Source organism: Erpetoichthys calabaricus, chromosome 10 (assembly GCF_900747795.2).
Source record: "Erpetoichthys calabaricus chromosome 10, fErpCal1.3, whole genome shotgun sequence".
Classification (NCBI taxonomy): Eukaryota; Metazoa; Chordata; class Cladistia; order Polypteriformes; family Polypteridae; genus Erpetoichthys; species Erpetoichthys calabaricus.
In genome coordinates this window covers 15138019-15159646 of record NC_041403.2, presented here as the reverse complement: position 1 = coordinate 15159646, position 21628 = coordinate 15138019, and the positions used below count along the sequence as shown (strand labels likewise).

At 41.7% G+C, this 21628-nt stretch overlaps 1 protein-coding gene across 11 annotated transcripts in view; it reads left to right on the top strand.

Annotated features, from left to right (window-relative positions):
* Positions 1 to 21628, top strand: part of dock7 (dedicator of cytokinesis 7) — a 281118-nt gene that overhangs the window by 4454 nt on the left and 255036 nt on the right. For all 11 annotated transcript variants that reach the window (XM_051932685.1, XM_051932692.1, XM_051932691.1 and 8 more), the window contains exon 2: positions 16126 to 16228. In XM_051932685.1, coding sequence (XP_051788645.1) covers positions 16126 to 16228 — 103 coding nt within the window. The remainder of the gene's footprint in view (positions 1 to 16125; positions 16229 to 21628) is intronic.

Below are 21628 nucleotides of genomic sequence, written 5' to 3'. Positions count from 1 at the left end.
TTTACATAATGAAGAAAAGAAAAATAACAGACAAAATACAAAGTTAAAATAAGATAACATTAGTTAAAAACGTCTGTTGCTGCATGCTGTGGTTGCCAGTTTGCCAAGAATATGCGGCAGGCTTGCTGCCAGGCTGTCTTTGTGTGGCTGGGACAAAGTCGCAGTGCATTGCAATCTGGTTTCTACCTCTTATCATTGTTAAGTGTCAGTCCTCCCTGGCGAACATTGTCAGCACCACGATTAGCTGGGGACCAATCAGCTGAAGCTGGAACCTCACATTCGTTTTTGATCACTTGTATCAAAATCGGAGTCCGACAAGTCATATTCCAGTTCAGAGATAATAGACAAGACGTCATCCACAGAGTCTTTTGCTTTACACATTCGCTTTGATCTCTCGCCAGATGTCAGTGCCATTTTCTGCTGTTGTTTGCGCCTTACTACTCACATGAGAGCAGGAAATCTCGGTCAAACCCATGAATCTAACTTTCCTTCTAGCAACGAGAGTCCCAACTAAAACATAACGGGTAGTTTTGTCACAGTTTACAGTTGATTACCATCGTCAACTCCTCCTTTTGACAAAGCTCGACATCAGCCCTGAAAGGGTTAAAGAGGATGTTGACTGTTTTTGTGATCAGTGAGAGATTGCATACCGAAGTAACTGTTTGGATCCTGCTCATTACAATATCGCATTCTCTGTTTGGTCACCCTTCAGGGAAGGAAACCATATTCCAATGTAGCAGGCATAGAGGAGCTGCTTTCTATGTTGCTTGTTGTGTTGCTTTCTTGTATGCATTTAAGTTTTGTATAGTTTGAATGCTGCAAACTATACATGCGCAAAAGGCAAGTAATGTACAGTTTTGTAAGTAATCCCGTGGCCAGTGGTGTACCGTCCCTTTAACAGCTATGTCACATGCATTTTCAGGTGTTTTAGTGCGGATGGAGATGCATTTGTAAAGGATGTGAAAATTTTAGTGAAGAATGAGTTCCTTTTCATTTAAAAAAGACTGTTTTTAAATGAAAACACAGAATTGTGGACGTGGCCAGAGACTACAATTAATAGCAGATCTGTAAGTAACCCGTCAGCCTAACAAGTAACCCGACAATGACCGCGATGATGTAATCATACCAAGACAGCCTATAAATATATGAGATAATTGGAGCAGCACAACAAAATCGCATAATTCATTGAAAGTTAAAGCATAATAATCATGTTGAGCCAGGATTCCTGTTAACTGTTCCCATGCCAGCATATACAGAGAACACAATATCACCATACACTAAATGAAGGATTCTGGAATGTTCTTCAACTGAGAAGCTGGCTAGAGAGACCATTTTAATGAGCCAGGAGTGAAAGTGAAGAGTGTTATCGATTAATTCATAATGGTAACATACAAGAAAGGATGATATTTTCCAAGGCTTAGTGCCAGTTTTAATTTTTCATCACTAGAGTATACTGCAGCCTGTTTTTAGCCTTCAGTTTAACAAGATTTGGTTGGGTTCCTCCTAATGTGCAGTTTAAGCGAACAGCACCATTTGGGCCTTGTCTTTAAGTTCTGCTGCTGACTTTCACAGTTTCATTGAACAGCCAATTGCTAAATTCTGTAACTGCATGTTCCAGTCAAGATCAACTGCAGCAGGAAAGTGACATCCTATGCATGGAACCGTAATAGAATGTAAACATTGGAAACAAATCCTAAACAACAAATTAGGCACAATTCTAATAATAATAATAACTAGGGGGCTTCGCTCGCCAACCCCCGTGTTTGGTTTTCCGGATACACTTAAGATTTTTTTTTTCTTTGAATTGTTGCTATTTCATTAGTTTCACTTTTATTTCAGAACTTCTGTAGAGAAAAGCCAAGCAAAATGGCACCTTTTATCGGCTAACTAAAAAGATTACAATATGGAAGCTTTCGAGGCAACTCAGGCCCCTTCCTCAGGCGAGATGTAATCAGAGGGGGCCTGAAGAAGTGGCCTGAGTTGCCTCGAAAGCTTGCATATTGTAATCTTTTTAGTTAGCCAATAAAAGGTGTCATTTTGCTTGGATTTCTCTACATTCATAATGGCTAACACGGTACAACACCCTAGTATTACAGAACTTCTGTAAAAACAATATTTGGAATCTTTGGAGTCCCATCCATCCATCCATTTTCCAACCCGCTGAATCCGAACACAGGGTCACGGGGGTCTGCTGGAGCCAATCCCAGCCAACACAGGACACAAGGCAGGAACCAATCCCGGGCAGGGTGCCAACCCACCGTAGTCTGTGGAGTCCCAATATGCTGAATTTTTTAAATGAAGTCAGTGAGACGTGTGTTTAATGACTTTGTACCATAATTCAGGATAGGTTTCTCTGTTTGGAATTTCAGCACATACAAATCGATCGACATCATCAGCAGTTAATAATTTTTTTTACAAAGTAACCAGTAAACCACGTTTTGGAAATTCACTGACTTAAATTTCAAAGCCTTACAATATTTATATACTTCTGAAATATAACCTGTGTCCATATATTTGATTTCTATTCGCCTTTTCGTTATTTCTCCGAGTAATAATTTCTCTTTTTTAGCACTAATGCGATGTTTACTCTGTTTTTTAATTCTGAGCCCGATTGGACGTGCTTTGTTTCAATTCCACTTGTTACGGGCTGATAATTACTTGCCTTATTTTCTGAATTTGCACCTAGATCATTCTTTCTTTTTTGGTCTTTTTTCTCTCCAACACTTTTGAGTCTCTTTTCTACGTGCTGCTTTCTTCTTCGCTTAGTTGTTGACGTTTCATTTATAATGTATCGTCCTTATACTCTTTATATGCACCGAGACCCTGGATCTGTGTGTGCTCAAATCCTTCACATGACTGAATGTTTTGCTGCCTGTTGTCTTATTTGATATTGATTGTAAGTAGGGTGTGTCTTGCAAGAATCTCATGTTCTACGTTATCGCGAGACGGTCCTGGGTCAATCTCTTGACACAATGTCTCATCCCAGCCAACACAGGGCGCAAGGCAGGGAACCAATCCCGGGCAGGGAGCCAACCCACCGCAGGACACACACCCACACACCAAGCACACACTAGGGCCAATTTAGAATCGCCAATTGACCTAACCTGCATGTCTTTGGACTGTGGGAGGAAACCGGAGCACCGGGAGGAAACCCACGCAGACATGGGGAGGACATGCACACTCCACGCAGGGAGGACCTGGGAAGCGAGGCAAGGCAGCAGCGCTACCACTGCGCCACCATGGGGACAGTCAAGTGGATGGAGGAAGAGGATCTAAGGGTACAGGAGGGAATGGCAACATGGAGGAGGTCAGACTGATATGGAGGGGTGAGGTTGTGGAGAGCCTTAAAAGTTAACAGGGGAATTTTGAATTGAATGCAGAACTGAACTGGAAGTCAATGAAGCTGCTACAAAACGGGAGTGATATGGTGAAGAGAGGGAGTTCTAGTAATGATGCGGGCAGCTGAATTCTGGACCAGTTGAAGCTTATAAAGAGATTTGCGAGAAAGACCAAAGAAAAGGGAATTACAATAATCGAGACGAGAAGTGACAAGGCTATGAACAAGGATAGCAGTGGTGTGGGGAGTGATGGAGGGGCAAATACGATTAATGTTACGCAAGTGGAAATATGGAGACCGGGAGACGTTATTGATGTGGGACTGAAAGGATAAAGTACTGTCAAGGATGACACCCAGACTCTTAACCTGTTGTAATAAAGTAGTAGTTTAAAAAAGATGTTGGCTAGTCTTGCAACATGTAAGATAGATTGCTTACAAAAATAATTGTGTGGGATATTTACACAATTAAAAATTAGAATTTGTGGGAAGTACTAGGTTTTTGTGGGATACTTGTAATCCTGTGCCAAATTTCAAGCTGTGTATTCCATTGCAGGGCTCACTTGCTCACTCAGTGTTATGGATAGCGCTTTGAGTACTGAGAAAAGTGCTATATAAATGTAATGAATTATTATCCTCTTTAATAAAATCCCTTTGTGCGTCCAGGTGTCCGTGTGTGTGTGTGGCTTCTGGTGAAGTGCGCATGCGCGGGGCACGGTGCGATGCGCGATATTACTGTCAGAGAAAGTTACAGGAGTTTTACGGAAATACAAACCAGTATTACTGTGAGAGGAAATTAAAGGTACACAATACAGTGACGCATATTACAGCCACATACAAGCCAGTCTTACTGTCAGAAGAGATTAAAGGAATATTACCGACGCGCACGCCTGTATTACCGCCACAGAAAATTAAAGGTATATTACGGACGTACAAGCCAGCGGACGTACAAGACAGTATTACTGTCACAGAAAATTAAAGACACACAATACACGCCGGAAGCCCACGAAGAACGGTCAGCTCAGCAAGTAAACATCAACAAAAGAAAGGCTGAAAGAAAGAAAAATACGACCAACAAAAAGAATGACATCAAAGTCCCTTGCCATTTAATATAGACTGTTCCTACTAATGTTTATGCACTACTGTTCTAGCGCCCGTTATTGTAACGGGCTAAATGACTAGTTATTATTATAAAGCAGCCATACCACATGCACTTCAGAACAGGTAATCCACCTGAATCTAAGCATGTTTGTGTCTTTTGAAATACTAGGGGGTTCTGCCCCTTGCTCACGCTGCTTGCCAACCCCTGGGCAGGCGCTACACACTTCGCGGATCTGCCGCTCACGTTTGGGGAAGTGGATGTACAATTTAAACAGATTGTTATTTTCATGAGAATTGTTAACATATGCATAACAGAACTCACTATTTTACATTACAGTGAGTAATTAACCATATTAAAAAATAGTAAAATGTAATAAATTGAAAGAAAATTATGTTTCATATTGCGTTAGAGGTATTCGTTGTGTTATACATTTTTGTTCTGTTTTGATTTGAAATTAACATGCAGATACTTTTTAAACTTAAACTTTATCTGTAAAACTTCAGTAAAAATAATTTTTTGATTTAACTTTTCGTGACTATTGCATTGAATTTTGATTCCGTGTTTGGACTTGCATCGTGACAACGCAACGTATTAACTGCCCGTGAGTGAATATCATTTCTTTCTCTCTAATAAATAAACCGACTTTTTCGAATGTTTGTCCCTGTGATTTGTTAATTGTCATAGCAAAAGCTATTCTAACGGGAAACTGTAAACGTTTTAATACGAATGGCATATCAAGTCAAGATCTCCTGTGGTGTCTTATGTTATTCGCAGAAGATGAACTACATTACCTTTCTTGTTGCCTGTTAAAATTTTACATGTAGTTGCCGTGTAACCGATTGACAATTTTTGCGTTAATTCGTTTGGCTTCATTTTTTCTTGGTGCTAGGATTGCCCGTGTACTCATTTCTTCTGTTGATAACCCTTCACGATGAAATTCTTCAATAAGATTTGGACATAATAAATCTTTTTATTGGGAACTTAAAGTGAGGAAAACGTAAACATTTATAAGAGCTGAGAGCGCAGGAATCTGACAAAAGCATTCACAGGAATGAGAGGTGAGAGGACCGTGGGTGTGGTTGAAAATGGTTGAGAGGAGGGCGGGACTTGAAAAAATCTCTTGGCATTAGTCTCGTCTCAAGATTTTCTTTTATAATAGAGAGATAAGAGGAAAAAACCACAGACGCGAGGAGAACATGCATGCTTACAGTGGGGATTCGATTTGGGAATGCTAAATCTGAGGCAACAGCACTGACCTTTTGAAGTAGCATTATTTCTAGCATTTCTTTATACAGAGATGTCACTTAATTTTTATTCCACTTTTGAAAGATCTTGGGGCTCATTATAAAGAAATCCAAAATTAGTAACAGTCAAGCAGTACTTAGCAGAGGATATTCAGTGACTTAGAGTTTGATGTTCATCTTTTATTAGGCTTATCTTGGGTTTCCTTTTTTATTTACACTCATTAAGCAGCCTTCGTTGTAGTTAATGTGTCATTAAATCTAGTTCAGATGAGATGCGTAAAAATGGCAGATACTGTAAACAGAGCTTCTCATATTTAACACTGTTTGAAAGTTGCTGTGTCAGGTTATTTTGTGAGACACCTTTTTTTTAAATATAGAATTGCAAGGAGATGAATCCCATCATGGAACATAATGTGGCGCTGTATACCAGTGTTTCAAGGCATTTTACAAAGCATCTCACTGCATACTGCTTGAAAGCTTTTACCCGTAAATAGTAAGTGGTAAATGCAAATGATATCCGGGAAGTCATTGGGACAAAGCAATGAGTGAACACAGATAACCTGCACCAGATAGTCAAAGTCAAAGTGAACTTTGTCATCTCATCCATATACAAGTATACAGAGAGACAAAATTGCGAAGCTCAGGGTCCACAGTGTAACAACATGACGTGCAAATAATAAATTAAAAATAGAATTAAAAATTGAAATTTAAAAATTAAAACACAACAAGTCAAGACATTGTGCAAAGACAAGACAAAGAAGTAGCAGCAATATTGATGTGTAAGATATGTAATATAATAAGTAAATAATAAATAATAGATATAGATAATACTGAAATGATCAGTGTATGATAATATTTGTTTAAGACAGGTGTAAACAATGACAGGTCAGAATGTTTCACAGCAGAAGGATAATACGAGTGTCAAAATCCTTAAAGGTCAGTATGAGATTTTCAGTTCTTGTCTCCATGCACGCTCATCTTTGCAGGACAGTGGCTCGCATGTATAAAAGTTCTGTTTTTAGAGGTGCATGAGGCTGTGTGGAAGATCCCAGGGGGCTGCCTGGTGTTAAGGAGTCTAACAGCTTGGGGGTAAAAACTCTCCTGCAGCCTGGCAGATTTGGCTTTGATGCTGCAGTATCTTCTCTTGGATGTCAGAAGTGTGAAAAGTCCATGTGAGGAGTGTAAGGGGTCCTGCACAATGCTGCAGGCCTTGTGGACACTGCGTTTGGAAAATATGTCCTGTAGTGAAGGGAGAGGCACCCCAATAATGTTCTCTGCTGTCTTCACTATCCTTTGCAGGCGCTTGCGGTCGGATATGTTGCAGCTGCAATACCAGACAGTGATGCAGCTGGTCAGAACACTCTGAATGGTGCCTGTGTAGAACATGGTGAGGATGGAAGGGAGAAGACTTGCTCGCTTCAGCTGCCTCAGGAAGTGTAGTCTCTGCTGGGTTTTCTTGATGAGTGATGAGGTGTTATGTGTCCACATAAGTTCCTCAGTTATGTGCACACCGAGGAACTTGGTACTCCTAACAGTCTCCACATCTAAACCGTTGATGCTGAGTGGGATGTGGGCAGGATGTGATTTTGTGAAGTCCACGATTATCTCTTTTGTCTTGTCGACATTGAGAGATAGATTGTTGCCTTCACACCATGCAGATAGCCGTTCCAGCTCATCTGTGTATGCTGTTTCATCATCCCTGCTTATCAGTCCCAGCACCGTTGTATCATCCGCAGACTTGATGAGGTGGTTGGTGTTGTGCGTGGCTGTGCAGTCGTGAGTCAGCAGGGTGAACAGCAGTGGACTAAGCACGCAGCCCTGTGGAGCTCCAGTGCTTAGTGTGATGATGCTGGAAGTGTTGTAGCCCATCCGAACTGACTGGGGCCTCTCTGTCAAGAAGTCCAGAATCCAATTGCAGAGGGTGGTGTTCAGTCCCAACCTGCTCAGTTTTACAACCAGCTTTGAAGGGATGATTGTGTTGAAGGCAGAGCTAAAGTCTATGAATAGCATCCTGACATTTGTGTCTTTTCTGTCCAGATGTGTCAGGGAGAGGTGAAGGGCAGAGCATATGGCATCCTCAGTTGACCTGTTTGAGCGGTATACAAACTGAAGAGGGTCAAGGAAGGCAGGGAGATTAGTCTTTATGTGTGACATGACTAACCTTTTGAAGCACTTCATGATGATTAGCGTGAGTGCAACTGGTTGGAAGTCATTCAAGCATGTCACTGATGACTTCTTCGGCACTGGTATGATGGTGGTCGACTTGAAGTATGCTGGGACTGACGACTGGCTCAGAGATGTGTTGAAGATGTTTGTGAAGACACCAGCCGGTTGACTGGCACATTCTATACAGGGTTTCACATGACTTTGATAGATTTTCACTTTTACTGTAAGCAAATAAATATTGACTGAAATAGGAAATATGTAAGGAGAAATGAGTAAAAGGTAATGAATCTCCCTAGAATGTTCTTTGGGCTACCACATTTAAGCTGTGGTATTAGCTGCATTTTTCATACTGATACCACTAAGTAGTAACCCTTTAAGGTGGTTGGATTGGATTTTTGCAGAAGTTTTAAAAATATGTGGCTTAATTTATGATATTAATAAATATGATTGGATGCACACAATATCTCTAATAGTTATTTTCCCACCATTGTATTGTTTTTATTTTTATACAACACTGAATCATAGTGGAGATAATTTGGCTTTTTTTGGCATTGGCTATCAGAAAAGGACTATTTAATGTCAAAGTTAAAACAGAAATTCTGAAAAGTGCTCCAAACTAAATACAAATGTAAAACTCAAAATGTTTGATTGTGTATTTATTCCCTTTAAGTCAAGTCTTTATTAGATGCACCGCTGGCAGCCATGACAGCCTTGGGCATGTGTGCATTAGTCTCTCTCTCCCTGTCAATCAGCTCTGACATCTTTTCCCCATTTTTCTCTGCAAAACTGCACAAGGTCTGTAAGGTTTTACAAGGGTAATGACAACATCTTTATCTGGGATGTCCAGCTGTGGTGAGTCAGTATGGTGGCCTAGCCTACTCAGACAGTCAACAAAATAGAAGACAACTCAATTAAGTGGTGATTAAAAAGCACAAGTAAGGGGTTGGAGACAAGAAAATATCCAAGTCAGTGAGTATGCTTTGGAGTCCTGTTCAATCAATCAATCAAATGTGTAGCTGGTAATCCGTCTAGAGCAGGCCATCTGTTTTCCGATAGGGGGCACTAGCTCCCTGGTTGGAATAAGTTCTTTTTTAATTGCGGCATCTTAAGTAACCCGAAACTATATGGATATACAGTACAATCCCTCTTAACAGGCCACCTCGGGACTAGACCCATGGCCGGTTGCTGTTTTGGCCGGTTAATCCGACGCATACCTATTTTCATGTAGAAAAATATTTCTAAGGTATGTACTGTACCTCATTGACGTTCCTGGCAAAACCATATCCACGATTTCACATACGGGTTTTTATCTCATACAACGACTGGACAGTGTGGTGTAGCACACTGAGACTACAGCTCAAGTCAAAAAGGCCACTTTTTAAATAAATAATCTCCACACTCGCGGCTTAGCGAGTATGTGTGGTCAATCGGTTCCCGGGGAATTCGTGATGTGGGTGATCTTAGCCAAAGTGCACAGGTGAGGAGTCGTCTGCATCCGTAATTGTTCCTGGAAACTGCTAATTGCCACATCTGATCCATGTCCCCGTGATAAATAGAAGCGCGAGGCGGCTAGGAGGAGAACAGGAAAGAACGGGAGGTTAATGGAGAAGGAAGCGGATAGAGGAGAGAGAACAGATTTGATGGAGCAAAGGCAGGCGGCTGGGAGGTGAACCCCTGCAGATGAGTGTTTGGCCGACACTCGGTGGGGCTGAAGAAAGCTGTTGCTCCATTTGAGCGATCATGGAGCTGGAGTGACCGTTATTGAAGACGACTGGCCGTCGAAAGGCAGTGGCAGTCATGGAGGCTTTGGGCTGGTTTAGCCCCAGCGTGAGCACCCTAGCTACTGGGGAAAGAACCAAAGTCTCGGTCCAGATGGAGCCCGACGTAGCCAGGGATCGGAGGGCTACTGGACCAGTGTGGAAGGCAGCTGCACCTGCAGGTAGGGTGACTCTCCTGTCGCGAAGCCCGATGGGAGAAGCAGGGAACCGGCAGGTAGAAAGAAGGAGGCACCATGGAAAATTCATAAAGGAATATGTATACGGAAATCTCTCTGAAAGTAGGAGCCCTCTCACCTTCCAGGAAAGAAGGAAGTGCATACGTATAATATAAAGAAGAACTGAGGATTCAATTTTTTTTTTTTTATTTTATTTTAACAGGCCGGTTAATCCGTCGGCCAGTTAATGCGAGGCCAGTTAAGAGGGATTGTACTGTAATATTAAAAGGCGATACCCCTCCCATAGTGATACGGCGGTTAGAAATCACATAAGGGAAAATAACTTATGCTGCATAAATCTTCATTAAAGAAAGCTAACAGATGAGGGAGCCATAGCAAGACTATTATCGAAGTGGGATCTCGATGTATACAGTCTGCCATTTTCGTTGCTGCATTTGAAAGATTTTCAGGATTGGATGACGTTATCTCCCATCCGTCCGTCGGCTTCAAAGGTGTGCCGGGCAATGTTCCAAGGCATCATACTCTTTCTCCATGTGTAGGCCCTTACTTAGGTAAAATCATGCCATTCCAAACAAGGCAAAGAGAAGATCCAATGTCATGCTGACTCTGTCACACAGAAATAGTGCACGTTGCCCATTTGTCTTTGTCTATCTTGTCCTAGCAGTTCTAAATGCTGAGCCCCTTTGTACTAAATCTGTCCTTTAGCTGTACATGTGAGAAGAAGCAGATTTATAAAATATTTCTTATACAGAGCACAGTGATATATATAAACTTATTACACCATCCATAAAAAAAAAAAAAAAGAACATAAGAAGACGACTAATGATTGAGGCCACAGAGAGAGCTCTGAGAACTCTGGAGGAGTGACAAGCTACAGAGGCTGGTATTGGTGATACTGTGGAGACGACAACTGCTGCTTGGGTGCTTCACCATTTGCTTTATTGTTAAAAAAAAAAAATGTACAAGACATCTTGGCTAGAGTTTGCCCAAAGGCACATGGGAGACACAGAAGTCAATTGGAAGAAGGTTCTGTTATCTGATGAGACCAAAATTGAGCTTTTTGGCAATCAGTCTAATTGTCACGTTTGAACATTGCACATTGTAAAAAAACACACCTTACCTATAAAGCAGGGGTGTCGAATTCCAGTCCTGGAGGGCCGCAGTGGCTGGCTGCAGGTATTCATTCTAACCATTTTCTTAATTAGTGATCACTTTTTGCTGCTAATTAACTTCTTTTGTTTTAATTAACTTGACTCAGGCCCCTTAGTTATTTTTTTTTTCCTTAATTAGCAGGCATGAGACACAAACCAAGCCACCACATGACCAGCTCACCTGTGCCCATCACACAATATCTGGAAATAAAGAAAGGTGAAGGTCTCAGTAAGGTTGATCTCTTAGGTCACCAAAACATTTTGACAATGTTCTTAGAAAAAACAGAACATCAACAGTTTTGAAAATGTCTGCTGTGGCAGAATGAGAGCAGCAACAAGTTATGATATTCAATAACGGGCTTAATTAACAGCAAGAATCAGCTTCTCATTAAGAAAGTGGTTGGAGTTTGTAGCCCCAATTTAGCTGGTCATCAGTTGTGTCGTTTCACGTCTCATTTCTGTTTGGATGCCATTTAATAAAGAAATAAATCAATTCAGAGGACTGAATCTTTAAAAACAGGGCTATTAGAATGAAGGGAAAAGGAATTAATTAGCAGTGAAAACTGCTCGCTAATTAGGAAAAGGGTCAGAATGAAAACCTGCAGCCACTGCGGCCCTCCAGGCCTGGAGTTTGACACCCGTGGTCTAGGGGGTCGAATACTTTTTCAACCCACTGTATGTTAGATTTTTGACCATCATTCTGTGTCACAGGCTTATTTTTACCTGTGAAATGCAGAAATGTAAAATTGTAACGGCCGACCCCTTACCCAGCTGTGACCTGTGGCCGGGATGAATTACTGAGGTGAACCTACATATACCAAGCCATACCTCTAACAAATAATAATTTCCCCTCAAACGACAGTTAAACACAAGCACACAAAAGCAGATATGAAAAATAGGTGTATAAATATATTACATGAAAAACAATACTGCAAATTCCCCATATAGAAAATATATATATATCTTTGTATATCCCTCCACCAAAGCAGCAACGTGAAAACACCACATATACAATAACAAACCCTCCCTTGCCCCTGTAACATATAACAAACACAAATCCATATTACTAACCGAGAATGCTAAACCGGATGATGGACGCAGGCACATCCGGCCATGGGCCGTAGCTGCAAAAAGACGTACTGCGCCGGCGCAACAAACAGTCCGCGAGAGTCGGCTGAGGACCCGAGAAAGGCGGACAAAAGAGGGCGAAAGAGGCGGATGAGGGTCCGCGAGAGACGCAGGCGCAAAAAGAGTCCGACAGGAGCACAGAAAACAGGAGTGAGCACATACAGAAAGGAGTCACAAAAATGAGGCTCAACAAGCACCAAAATAAGGAAAAAAAACATTAAAGAGTACTCAAACGAGGGGAAAGCACGAAACACATTGCACACGAAACTAAACACACCAAAAAAAAAAGAACAGACGAGCGCACAATAGCAAGGCACGACCATACCCCCCCCCCCCCCCTACAGGCACGGGACGGGACGGGACACACACCAAGAGGGGGATTCAACAAGCCCATGGAAGACCAAAAAAAAGAACACAAAACCACCCCACAGACCCTACAAGCAAGGGACGGGACACACACAAAGAGGGGGATTCAAACAAGACACAGGAACACAAAAAGAAACAAAACGCTCGCGCGACAACAATCCTCACCCCCCCCCCCCCCCCCCCACACACACACACACATCCATAAGAAGTGACACCCAAAGCCACATATTCGAAAGTGAACGTCAGCACCTTCACACTAGGCAGCATAGGTGTCGGCATAGGTGTCAGCATAGGTGTATGTCCTTTCAATAAAGCACTATTAACCGTTCAACTGCAGAAAAGGATACATATTAACAGTGAGTGCGATCATCCTTATTACTTATCCATATTTCACATGCTGAGAAAGAAACAAGTCATGAATACACGCTCACGGGTACAAAACGATTCGGAAAGGATAACGGGAACAAACACACGTACACGAAAGAAACAAGAAAATAGACGACGGCGCATAAAACGTGCTTCTGAAACACCGGGAGAGAAAATGTCAAGGATCGAAAAAAGGAAAGCACAAGTGACACCGTTACAGAGACGTGCCCAAATGGACAGACACAATGAACGTAGACGCATTCAGTGCGCGGGTCAAAATGCTGCATCGAAAGAAGCACGATTACAAACCGAAAGAGCTCGCGTGTCAGACAGTTGGCTGACAACGCCTTCAATAATGAGTCCACTATTGAGGAAAATTCATTGGGATTAATGAATGTTATTTGCAATCATTGTCATTCACTTAACTTCCCAGAAGAAACAACTGGCAATACAAATAATGAATTTACACGTTGTTGTCAAAAGGGGAAAATTAGACTGCCTCCTTTACATATAATCACCACGGACCAAGTGTCATTGAAACAAAACCAGAATAAAGCACGGTCAGAAATTAAAGACCGAGTAGAAAGGAAAGTAAAACGTCATAAACAGGTTGAACAAGGGGACCACGCACATGGACAGCAGGTTACAGATAATGAAGACATAATTCAAAAGCTTGAAAAACATGAGCTCAACTGACCACAGATACAAACTGAAACGAGAAAAACTACGGGGTCCGCAGTAGTCCACAATGCACCACGTAATAGTACGGACGAAGCTCTGTATTACCGGTGGAGGACTCCAGAATGATACGGGCAAACGCTCCGTATTAAACGTGCGTCATCCGGACACGTAGCTGCCCAGCGGGCACGGGTTCAAAACGCCGGGGGTAGGCGAGCGAAGCGAGCAGGGGGCAAAGCCCCCTTGTAACAATAATGAATGAATACTGAAATGACAACGTGAACTTGAGTCCGGGTATATTATTGTCCTGAAAACGGATGACTGATCAAGAAAAAATGGATGTGTTTGAATCTCCTGAATAAATGAAACAATCTCACCGTGTTTCCTCGGCATATGGTGGATAATGAAGTCCAACTCCGGGGTTTCTGGTGATGATTGAGCTGTCGTGAATCCGGCAGAATGAGAAAGAAACGGTACAATGCGTGATGTGAAAAATAGCTGGAAATGATGGTCTGTTGTCGTTAAATGAAATCTCCATCTTTCTGCTTCCTCCTCTTTCTTCCTCTTTCCCTCCTGATCGTTTAAAATGAACCGGATGTAACTGAATGTGAACAGGTGCTTTCCATCCTGGGGCTGCGGTCTCTCTCCATTATCCATCTCCTCTGCACATACGGGGACAACATTCACTGACGTACACATAACGGACAGTAAACGGGACGATGGAAACAACACTCACTCAGCACATACATCGAATACACTTGCTATGTAGCCCCGCCATATAATGGCCCATGAAGCAGGGAGCTGCATCCAAGATTTTAGATTTTCCTGTTCAGTTCTTTTGGGCTGTACTTTAATTACACTGGTCAACAAGCATTTTGCTACTGGGATTCTTTCACCTGTACTTAAAGTACTAGGGTGTTGTACCGTGTTAGCCATTATGAATGTAGAGAAAAGCCAAGCAAAATGACACCTTTTATTGGCTAACTAAAAAGATTACAATATGCAAGCTTTCGAGGCAACTCAGGCCCCTTCTTCAGGCAATAGTTAGTTAATAGTTAGCCAATAAAAGGTGTCATTTTGCTTGGCTTTTCTCTACCTGTACTTAAACAAACTTCACTTGCTGACTCCAAATCTGAAAACCGTTTTCATCCAGCACGTCCCATTTTTTAGTTATGATGTTCCAGGTCTTGGACAACTAGGGTGACTGGACAGTAAAGGTGATGCGTTTCAGCATTTAAGAAATAAGTTTGGTCTCGAGAAAAGTGAAGCCAAAATTAAGGAAGGTGTTTTTGTTGGCCCTGAAATCCGTGAACTGATGCTTGACGATGAGTTCAAAAGGAAACTGAAGCCCACTGAATCAGCACCCTCATTCGTGCAGGTTGTCCAGAATTTTCTTGACAGTCACAGAGCAGAGAATTATACTGAGCTTGTGGAGAATACGCTGAAAGTATATCAGCTTATGGGAGCCAGAATGTCACTGAAGACGCATTTTTTACATTCTCATCTCGACTTTTTTCCACCAAATCTAAGCGATGTCAGAGATGAGTACGGGGAAAGATTTCATTAAGATATAAAGATGATGGGAAACTGATATTGGGGAAAATTCACTCCAAGCATGATGGGTGACTACTGTTGGTTCTTGCAAAGAGAGATGGATGTGCAGTACAAGCGCAAAAGTGAGTGCCTCCAACATTTTTTGGGCATTCTGACCTCACTTTTCTATTGAGGTAAATTGACATAAATACACTTTAACGTGTCTCTGGTATTGTCTTCTGGTTTGTTTTCGGAATAAACACATCAAAACAATTTTGGTGGGACATAGTCCAAACTCCGGATATCGTGTTGATATATTATATTGATATTCAAAAGTGTCAAAACGTCAATGATGTGTATTTCAAAAACCTGACGTGCTAGCTTAATTTCATATATGAAATCAGTGTAAAAAAACTTAATAAAGAGCTGCTCTGAAGTTCCCAGAAGCAAACAAAAATATTTTTTGTAGACCAGTGTAATTGGATGCCTGCTGTATTGTCAGTCATTTTCCAACCCACTATATCCTAACACAGGGTCACGGGGGTCTGCTGGAGCCAACCCCAGCCAGCACAGGGCGCAAGGCAGGAACAAAACCACACACCCACACACCAAGCACACACATAAGGGACAATTAAGGATTGCCAATGCTCCTAACCTGCATGTCTTTGGACTGTGGGAGGAAACTCTCCTGTATTGTTCTTGCTTTATTTCCTCTTTCCGTTCAACTTCCATTGCTGCATCATCCTATGTATGTTCAAATATGCTTCTAGGAAAGCAGGCAAAAGTGAAATTGTAAGAAACAAATCTTATTTTGCTTGTGTACAGATTGAATACTTGCTGAAAAGGGCTATTCCTGTAGATTCCCAAGAGCTGCTTTTACAAAGAATGTTGTAGTAGTTGTTTTGCAGTTTGGCAAAAACATTAAATGTTGCACAACAGAGAAACAACAAATGGCCTGCAGTGTGGGTACTTAATGTGATTCTTGTCTTGTCTTGTTTTTTTTTTTTTTACTGAAATGATTTTGAAACTTTGGCTAATAAAGATGTTTTAAAGACTGCTGTACAGTGCAAGTTAATCAATAATAATTTTCTTATACTTCACAGGACTGTTGCAGCTGAAGTAAGAAAGCAGATTGCCGGCCAGTATGGAGGCTCTCCTCAGCTCCTTAAAAATTTAAATGTTGGTGCCAATACTTCCCACCATACTGTAAGTGACCTTGTGTCTTGCTGTCTCTTTACATGGCATCTTTAATATTGTTTTCACTTACTCACTATGAATTGATAGCAAAAATACAATGTATGCGGCCTGGATTGTCTCATGGGTACATGTTCTCCATTCATGTGTTATGGGAAATATGAACTTCCCACTGAGGAAGTTCATGAAAATGCCCTTTCAAATGGCAGATCTCTATGGTATACCGCAGGGGTAGGCAACGTCGGTCCTGGAGTGCCACAGTATGTGCAGGTTTTTGTTCCAACCCAGTTCCTTAACGAGAACTCAATTATTGCTGATGAAGCACATATTGCTTAAGTGACATTTTAATGCTTCATTTTAGTGGTCTCGCTTGTTAAGGTTCTCCAACCTTAATTGCTTATTTCAATCTTAAACTGCTGCATTCAGTGTTTTAATTGCTCCTTATTAGCAATAAGATGTAAAACAGGGGTAGGCAATGTCGGTCCTGGTGAGCCGCAGTGGCTACAGGTTTTCATTCAACCCAATTGCTTAATTAGAAACCAATCATTGCCAATCTCAGACCTTATTTAATTTTATGGCTTGTTAGTCTGTGCAATGTAAGGCTTTTATATCGTAGATTTTTTTCCTTTCCAAGGATATCATCCAAATGATTTGAAGCCTAAAACAGATCATTTTCAGTCTGTCACATTTTTCTATTAAGTGTTTTATTAAATCAAACCGTGCATGATGAACACACACAGATGTAATTGGAAAAAAGCTAGCTGGAGAACTGCTGGCTGCTTTGTCTTTTACATCTTATTGCTAATAAGGAGCAATGAAAACACTGAATGCAGCAGTTTAAGATTGAAATAAGCAATTAAGGTTGGAGAACCTTAACAAGCGAGACCACTAAAATGAAGCATTAAAATGTCACTTAAGCAATATGTGCTTCATCAGCAATAATTGAGTTCTCGTTAAGGAACTGGGTTGGAACAAAAACCTGCACATACTGTGGCACTCCAGGACCGACGTTGCCTACCCCTGGTATACCGTATATGCTCCAATAGAGGCCCCCGGCGTTTATTTGCAAAACTAGCCTTGGCTCCCGGCGCTTAATAGAAACCAGCTGCTATTAGAGACCGGCCATTATTAACAAAAACCTTCAGAACGCAATATTTTTTCGCGAGTGTCGGTACAGGTAGGTACGCAAAAATATCAGCTAATATTACAAACAGCTACTTTATTTTAATTTCACATGCTGCATAAGACTGTTAAAGATAAATGGCAATGTCTTTCTGTACCTTTTGCTGCTATTCGTTGTCCGAATCCGCAATGACGGCTTCATTGTTGTCCAGTTCACTATCGTCTTCCTCTTCTTCCAGGTTTGTCACGACGCTTTGAATTCTTGCCACCGACAATTTCTCTCTTCCTTCAACCCGGCATGAAAATGAAGCAGTTTTAGAAACCGGTATATCCGTATTTCTTATATATGCAATGTGTTGACATGCACATGTATTACATCTGTCTATAAAGATACAGACGCTTACAATGTATGCTAGTAGGCAAATATCAAAGACGCGGCTACTGTTAGAGACCGGCTACTATTTGGCCACGTCCCCTGTGAAGCCTGGCGCTTATTAGAGACTGGCTACAATAAGAGACTCGGCATTTATTGAAGCATATACGGTAATCTAAAAGGCAATCTTTATTGCCCAAATTTGCTGAGTTTTGATGTATTGCTGTATTGTCTGATTTTGTTATTCAAAATTAAAAAAATGGTGTGGTGTTTGGCAGCCACATTGCATGTTGGTGGGCTGTGATAATTGTTTAATGTGTTTTCTTTTTTAATTTAATGAAAATAATTGTGCAAATTTTTAATTGTGTTTTTACTAGCAATTTCATGTCCTCATGGGTTTAACTGCAATTTTCTGGGGTTTATTCAAGTTAGTGTTTTGCCCTACAAACCTTTTTCTTTCAGTGTCTGTGGTCCTGGACATCCTTTGGGATGAGATCCATTCTTGTCTTTTTTTTAGTCTCTGAAAACTCTGGCAGTCGATGTATACCATACCATACCATTTTTATTTGTTAAGCGCTTAAAAACACAGCATTACAACTGACCGAAGCGCTGTACAGTTAAAACAAGCAAGACTAAAAGCAAAATATTAAAAAACAAACATTAAGAGAGAATTAAAACAGAGACACTAAAAAACAGGTCAGGGGACCCAATAAAACAGAGAAATAGCAAAAAGCAAGTGGGAATAAGACAGGTTAAGAATTAAAAGCCAATGTGAAGAAGTGCGTTTTTAGGTGTGATTTGAATGTGCCGACTGAAGCGGCTTGCCTAACCACTAAAGGTAAGGAGTTCCAGAGCTTGGGTGCACAGACAGAAAAAGCCCTTTCACCACGAGCTTTAAAATGTGCCTTGGGAACGGTTAGGAGCAGCTGATCTGCGGATCTAAGAACACGAGGGGGATTGTGACGATGGAGCAAGACACTCAAGTAGGCAGGGGTTAGACCATTTAGTACCTTATAGGTTAAGAGGAGTATCTTAAAATCAATTCTGAAGCTAACCGGCAGCCAGTGTAGGGTTTTTAAAATCGGTGTAATGTGTTGGCTTCTGCTGCTTCCAGTTAAAAGTCTTGCAGCCGCATTTTGAACCAATTGGAGTCTCGAAAGAGTGGCTTTACTAATACCATATAGGCAGGAATTAGAATAGTCGAGCCGGGACGTAATGAATGCATGGATTACTGATTCCAGGAGGTGGTAAGGCAGAATTGGTTTGAGTTTGGCAATTTGCCTGAGATGGAAAAAGCAGGATTTTACTGTGCTGTTGACTTGAGCATCCATTTTCAGGACCATTTCCATTTTGATTCCAAGACTGGAAACAGACGAAGTTACTGGAATGGGAAGAAAGTCGAGGTCAAGGGGTAGGGTCTGTTTGCGGTCGGGACTAAAAACAATGACCTCGGTTTTTGAATCGTTTAGGTGAAGGAAGTTTACAGCCAGCCAGTCCTTAATGTCAGATAAGCAGTTGAGAAGAGGTTTAGTGGAGTCAGTTGACTTGAGGGAGAAATAAATTTGGCAGTCATCAGCATATAGGTGATACGAGATTGCATGTTTTCTAAAAATTGCACCTAAAGGCAGGATGTAAATTGAAAAAAGTAGTGGCCCCAAAATGGAATCCTGGGGGACACCACATGGGAGTGGGACTGATTCAGATGAAAAATCATCTAGCATGACTCTGAGAGTCCTGTTGCAGAAATATGACCTGAACCAGTCGAGGGCTAAGCCAGATACACCAACCCAGGATTCGAGTCGGGAGATCATGATGTCGTGGTCGATTGTGTCGAAGGCAGCAGATAAATCGAGAAGAACCATAATCACGTAGAGTCCTGAGTCCAATGCCAAAAGGACATCATTTAGGACACGTAAATGCGCGGTTTCTGTGCTGTGTTGGGGCCTAAAGCCTGACTGAGAAAGGTCCATTACCTGATGGTCCTGTAGGTGGTGAATTAATTGCTCATAAACTACTTTTTCGAGTAATTTTGACAGGAAAGGTAGTTTGGAAATTGGACGAAGATTGGAGAAGACGGCAGGGTCAAGATCAGGTTTTTTCACGATTGGATGTACAACTGCGTGTTTGAAAGCACAAGGAACTGTAGCCGAAGATAGACTACTAGTTATGATCTTTAAGACATCATATCGAATCACAGGAAAGACATCTTTCAGCAGTCTGGACGGCACCACATCGTCCGGAGAGCCTGAAGGCTTCATTGAGGCGACGATTTTTTCCAGATGGGGGAGCGAAATGGGTTCAAAGCTAGTGAGGGAGCCGTGTACAGGAACGGCTAAATCAATAGAGCCAGAAGAAGAAATGGAGATCTGGGATCTAATGTTCATGACCTTATCCAGAAAAAACGTAAGGATCTGATTACAAAGAGCATTGGAGGGAGAAGAGAAAACAGTTGCAGCTGGAGAGAGGACAGCATTCAGTGTTTTGTATAAGACACGTTGATTGCCAGAATTTTTTGAGATGATGTCAGTAAAAAAACGGTTCCTTGCACCTCTGACTGCATAGTACATTAACAGAGCAAAATACGATTTTTTTTTTTTTTTTTTGTTCTTTATTTCGCCTTATACAATTTCTTGTATTAGGAATTTGGTAGTTTTCGCATACCCCTTGGGGTCAGAGCGCAGGGTCAGCCATTGTACAGCGCCCCTGGAGCAATTACAGGTTAAGGGCCTTGCTCAAGGGCCCAGCAGAGCAGGATCTCTTTTGGCAGTGACGGGGATTTAAACCGGCAACCTTCGGGATACCAGCGCAGATCCTTAGCCTCAGAGCCACCACTCCGCCCCATAAAAAATATTTCACATACCCCTTGGGGTCAGAGCGCAGGGTCAGCCATTGTACAGCGCCCCTGGAGCAATTACAGGTTAAGGGTCTTGCTCAAGGGCCCAGCAGAGTAGGATCTCTTTTGGCAGTGACGGGGATTCGAACCGGCAACCTTCGGGATACCAGCGCAGATCCTTAGCCTCAGAGCCACCACTCCGCCCTACGATAGTATGATATCAGAAATGTTATCTCTGAAAATCCACGTGGGATGTTAACACAGCATTATTGTAAAGCTTGGGAGCTCACTTTGACGGATTTGCTGAGTGTTTCTGTTTAAAGCATATCAGCTGAAAAATGTTTCTGTTGTTGGAAATGATAGCCACCATGTCAGTCAAGTGCTATTTTATGTCTTCATAATTACTGTTTGCAGGTGGAATTGGGATTAGGGTATCATTTTAAAGTTCTTTATATAGTTTTACAACTGTAGTATTTCAGATTTGTAAACAATCATGAATTTTAATAACTGTCATATGTACAATATCAAAGAAGTACAGTAAACCGAGTTGGCCTCAGCTTATCTTTATTTATAAAGTCTGACCGTCTGCTAGTACATTTGTGAGCTCAAAGCAGTGTGTCTTACTGTAGTTTGCACTTCTTCTTCTTCTTCTTTCGGCTGCTCCCGTTAGGGGTTGCCACAGCCAATCATCTTCTTCCATCTCTTCCTGTCTTCTCCATCTTGTTCTGTTACACCCATCACCTGCATGTCCTCTCTCACCACATCCATAAACCTTCTCTTAGCCCTTCCTCTTCTCCTTTTACCTGGCAGCTCTTTCCTTAGCATCCTTTACCCAATATACCCAGTATCTCTCCTCTGCACATGTCCAAACCAACACAATCTCGCCTCTCTGACTTTGTCTCCTAACAGTCCCACCTGAACTGACCATGTCCTCTAATGTCCTCATTTCTAATCCTGTCCATCCTCGTCACACCCAATGCCAATTTTAGCATCTATAACTCTGTAACGTCCATATATCTGTTGTGATAGCCCAGGCGGACACCATTGGTACAAAACCCAACACACGTTTATTAACCATATTTAC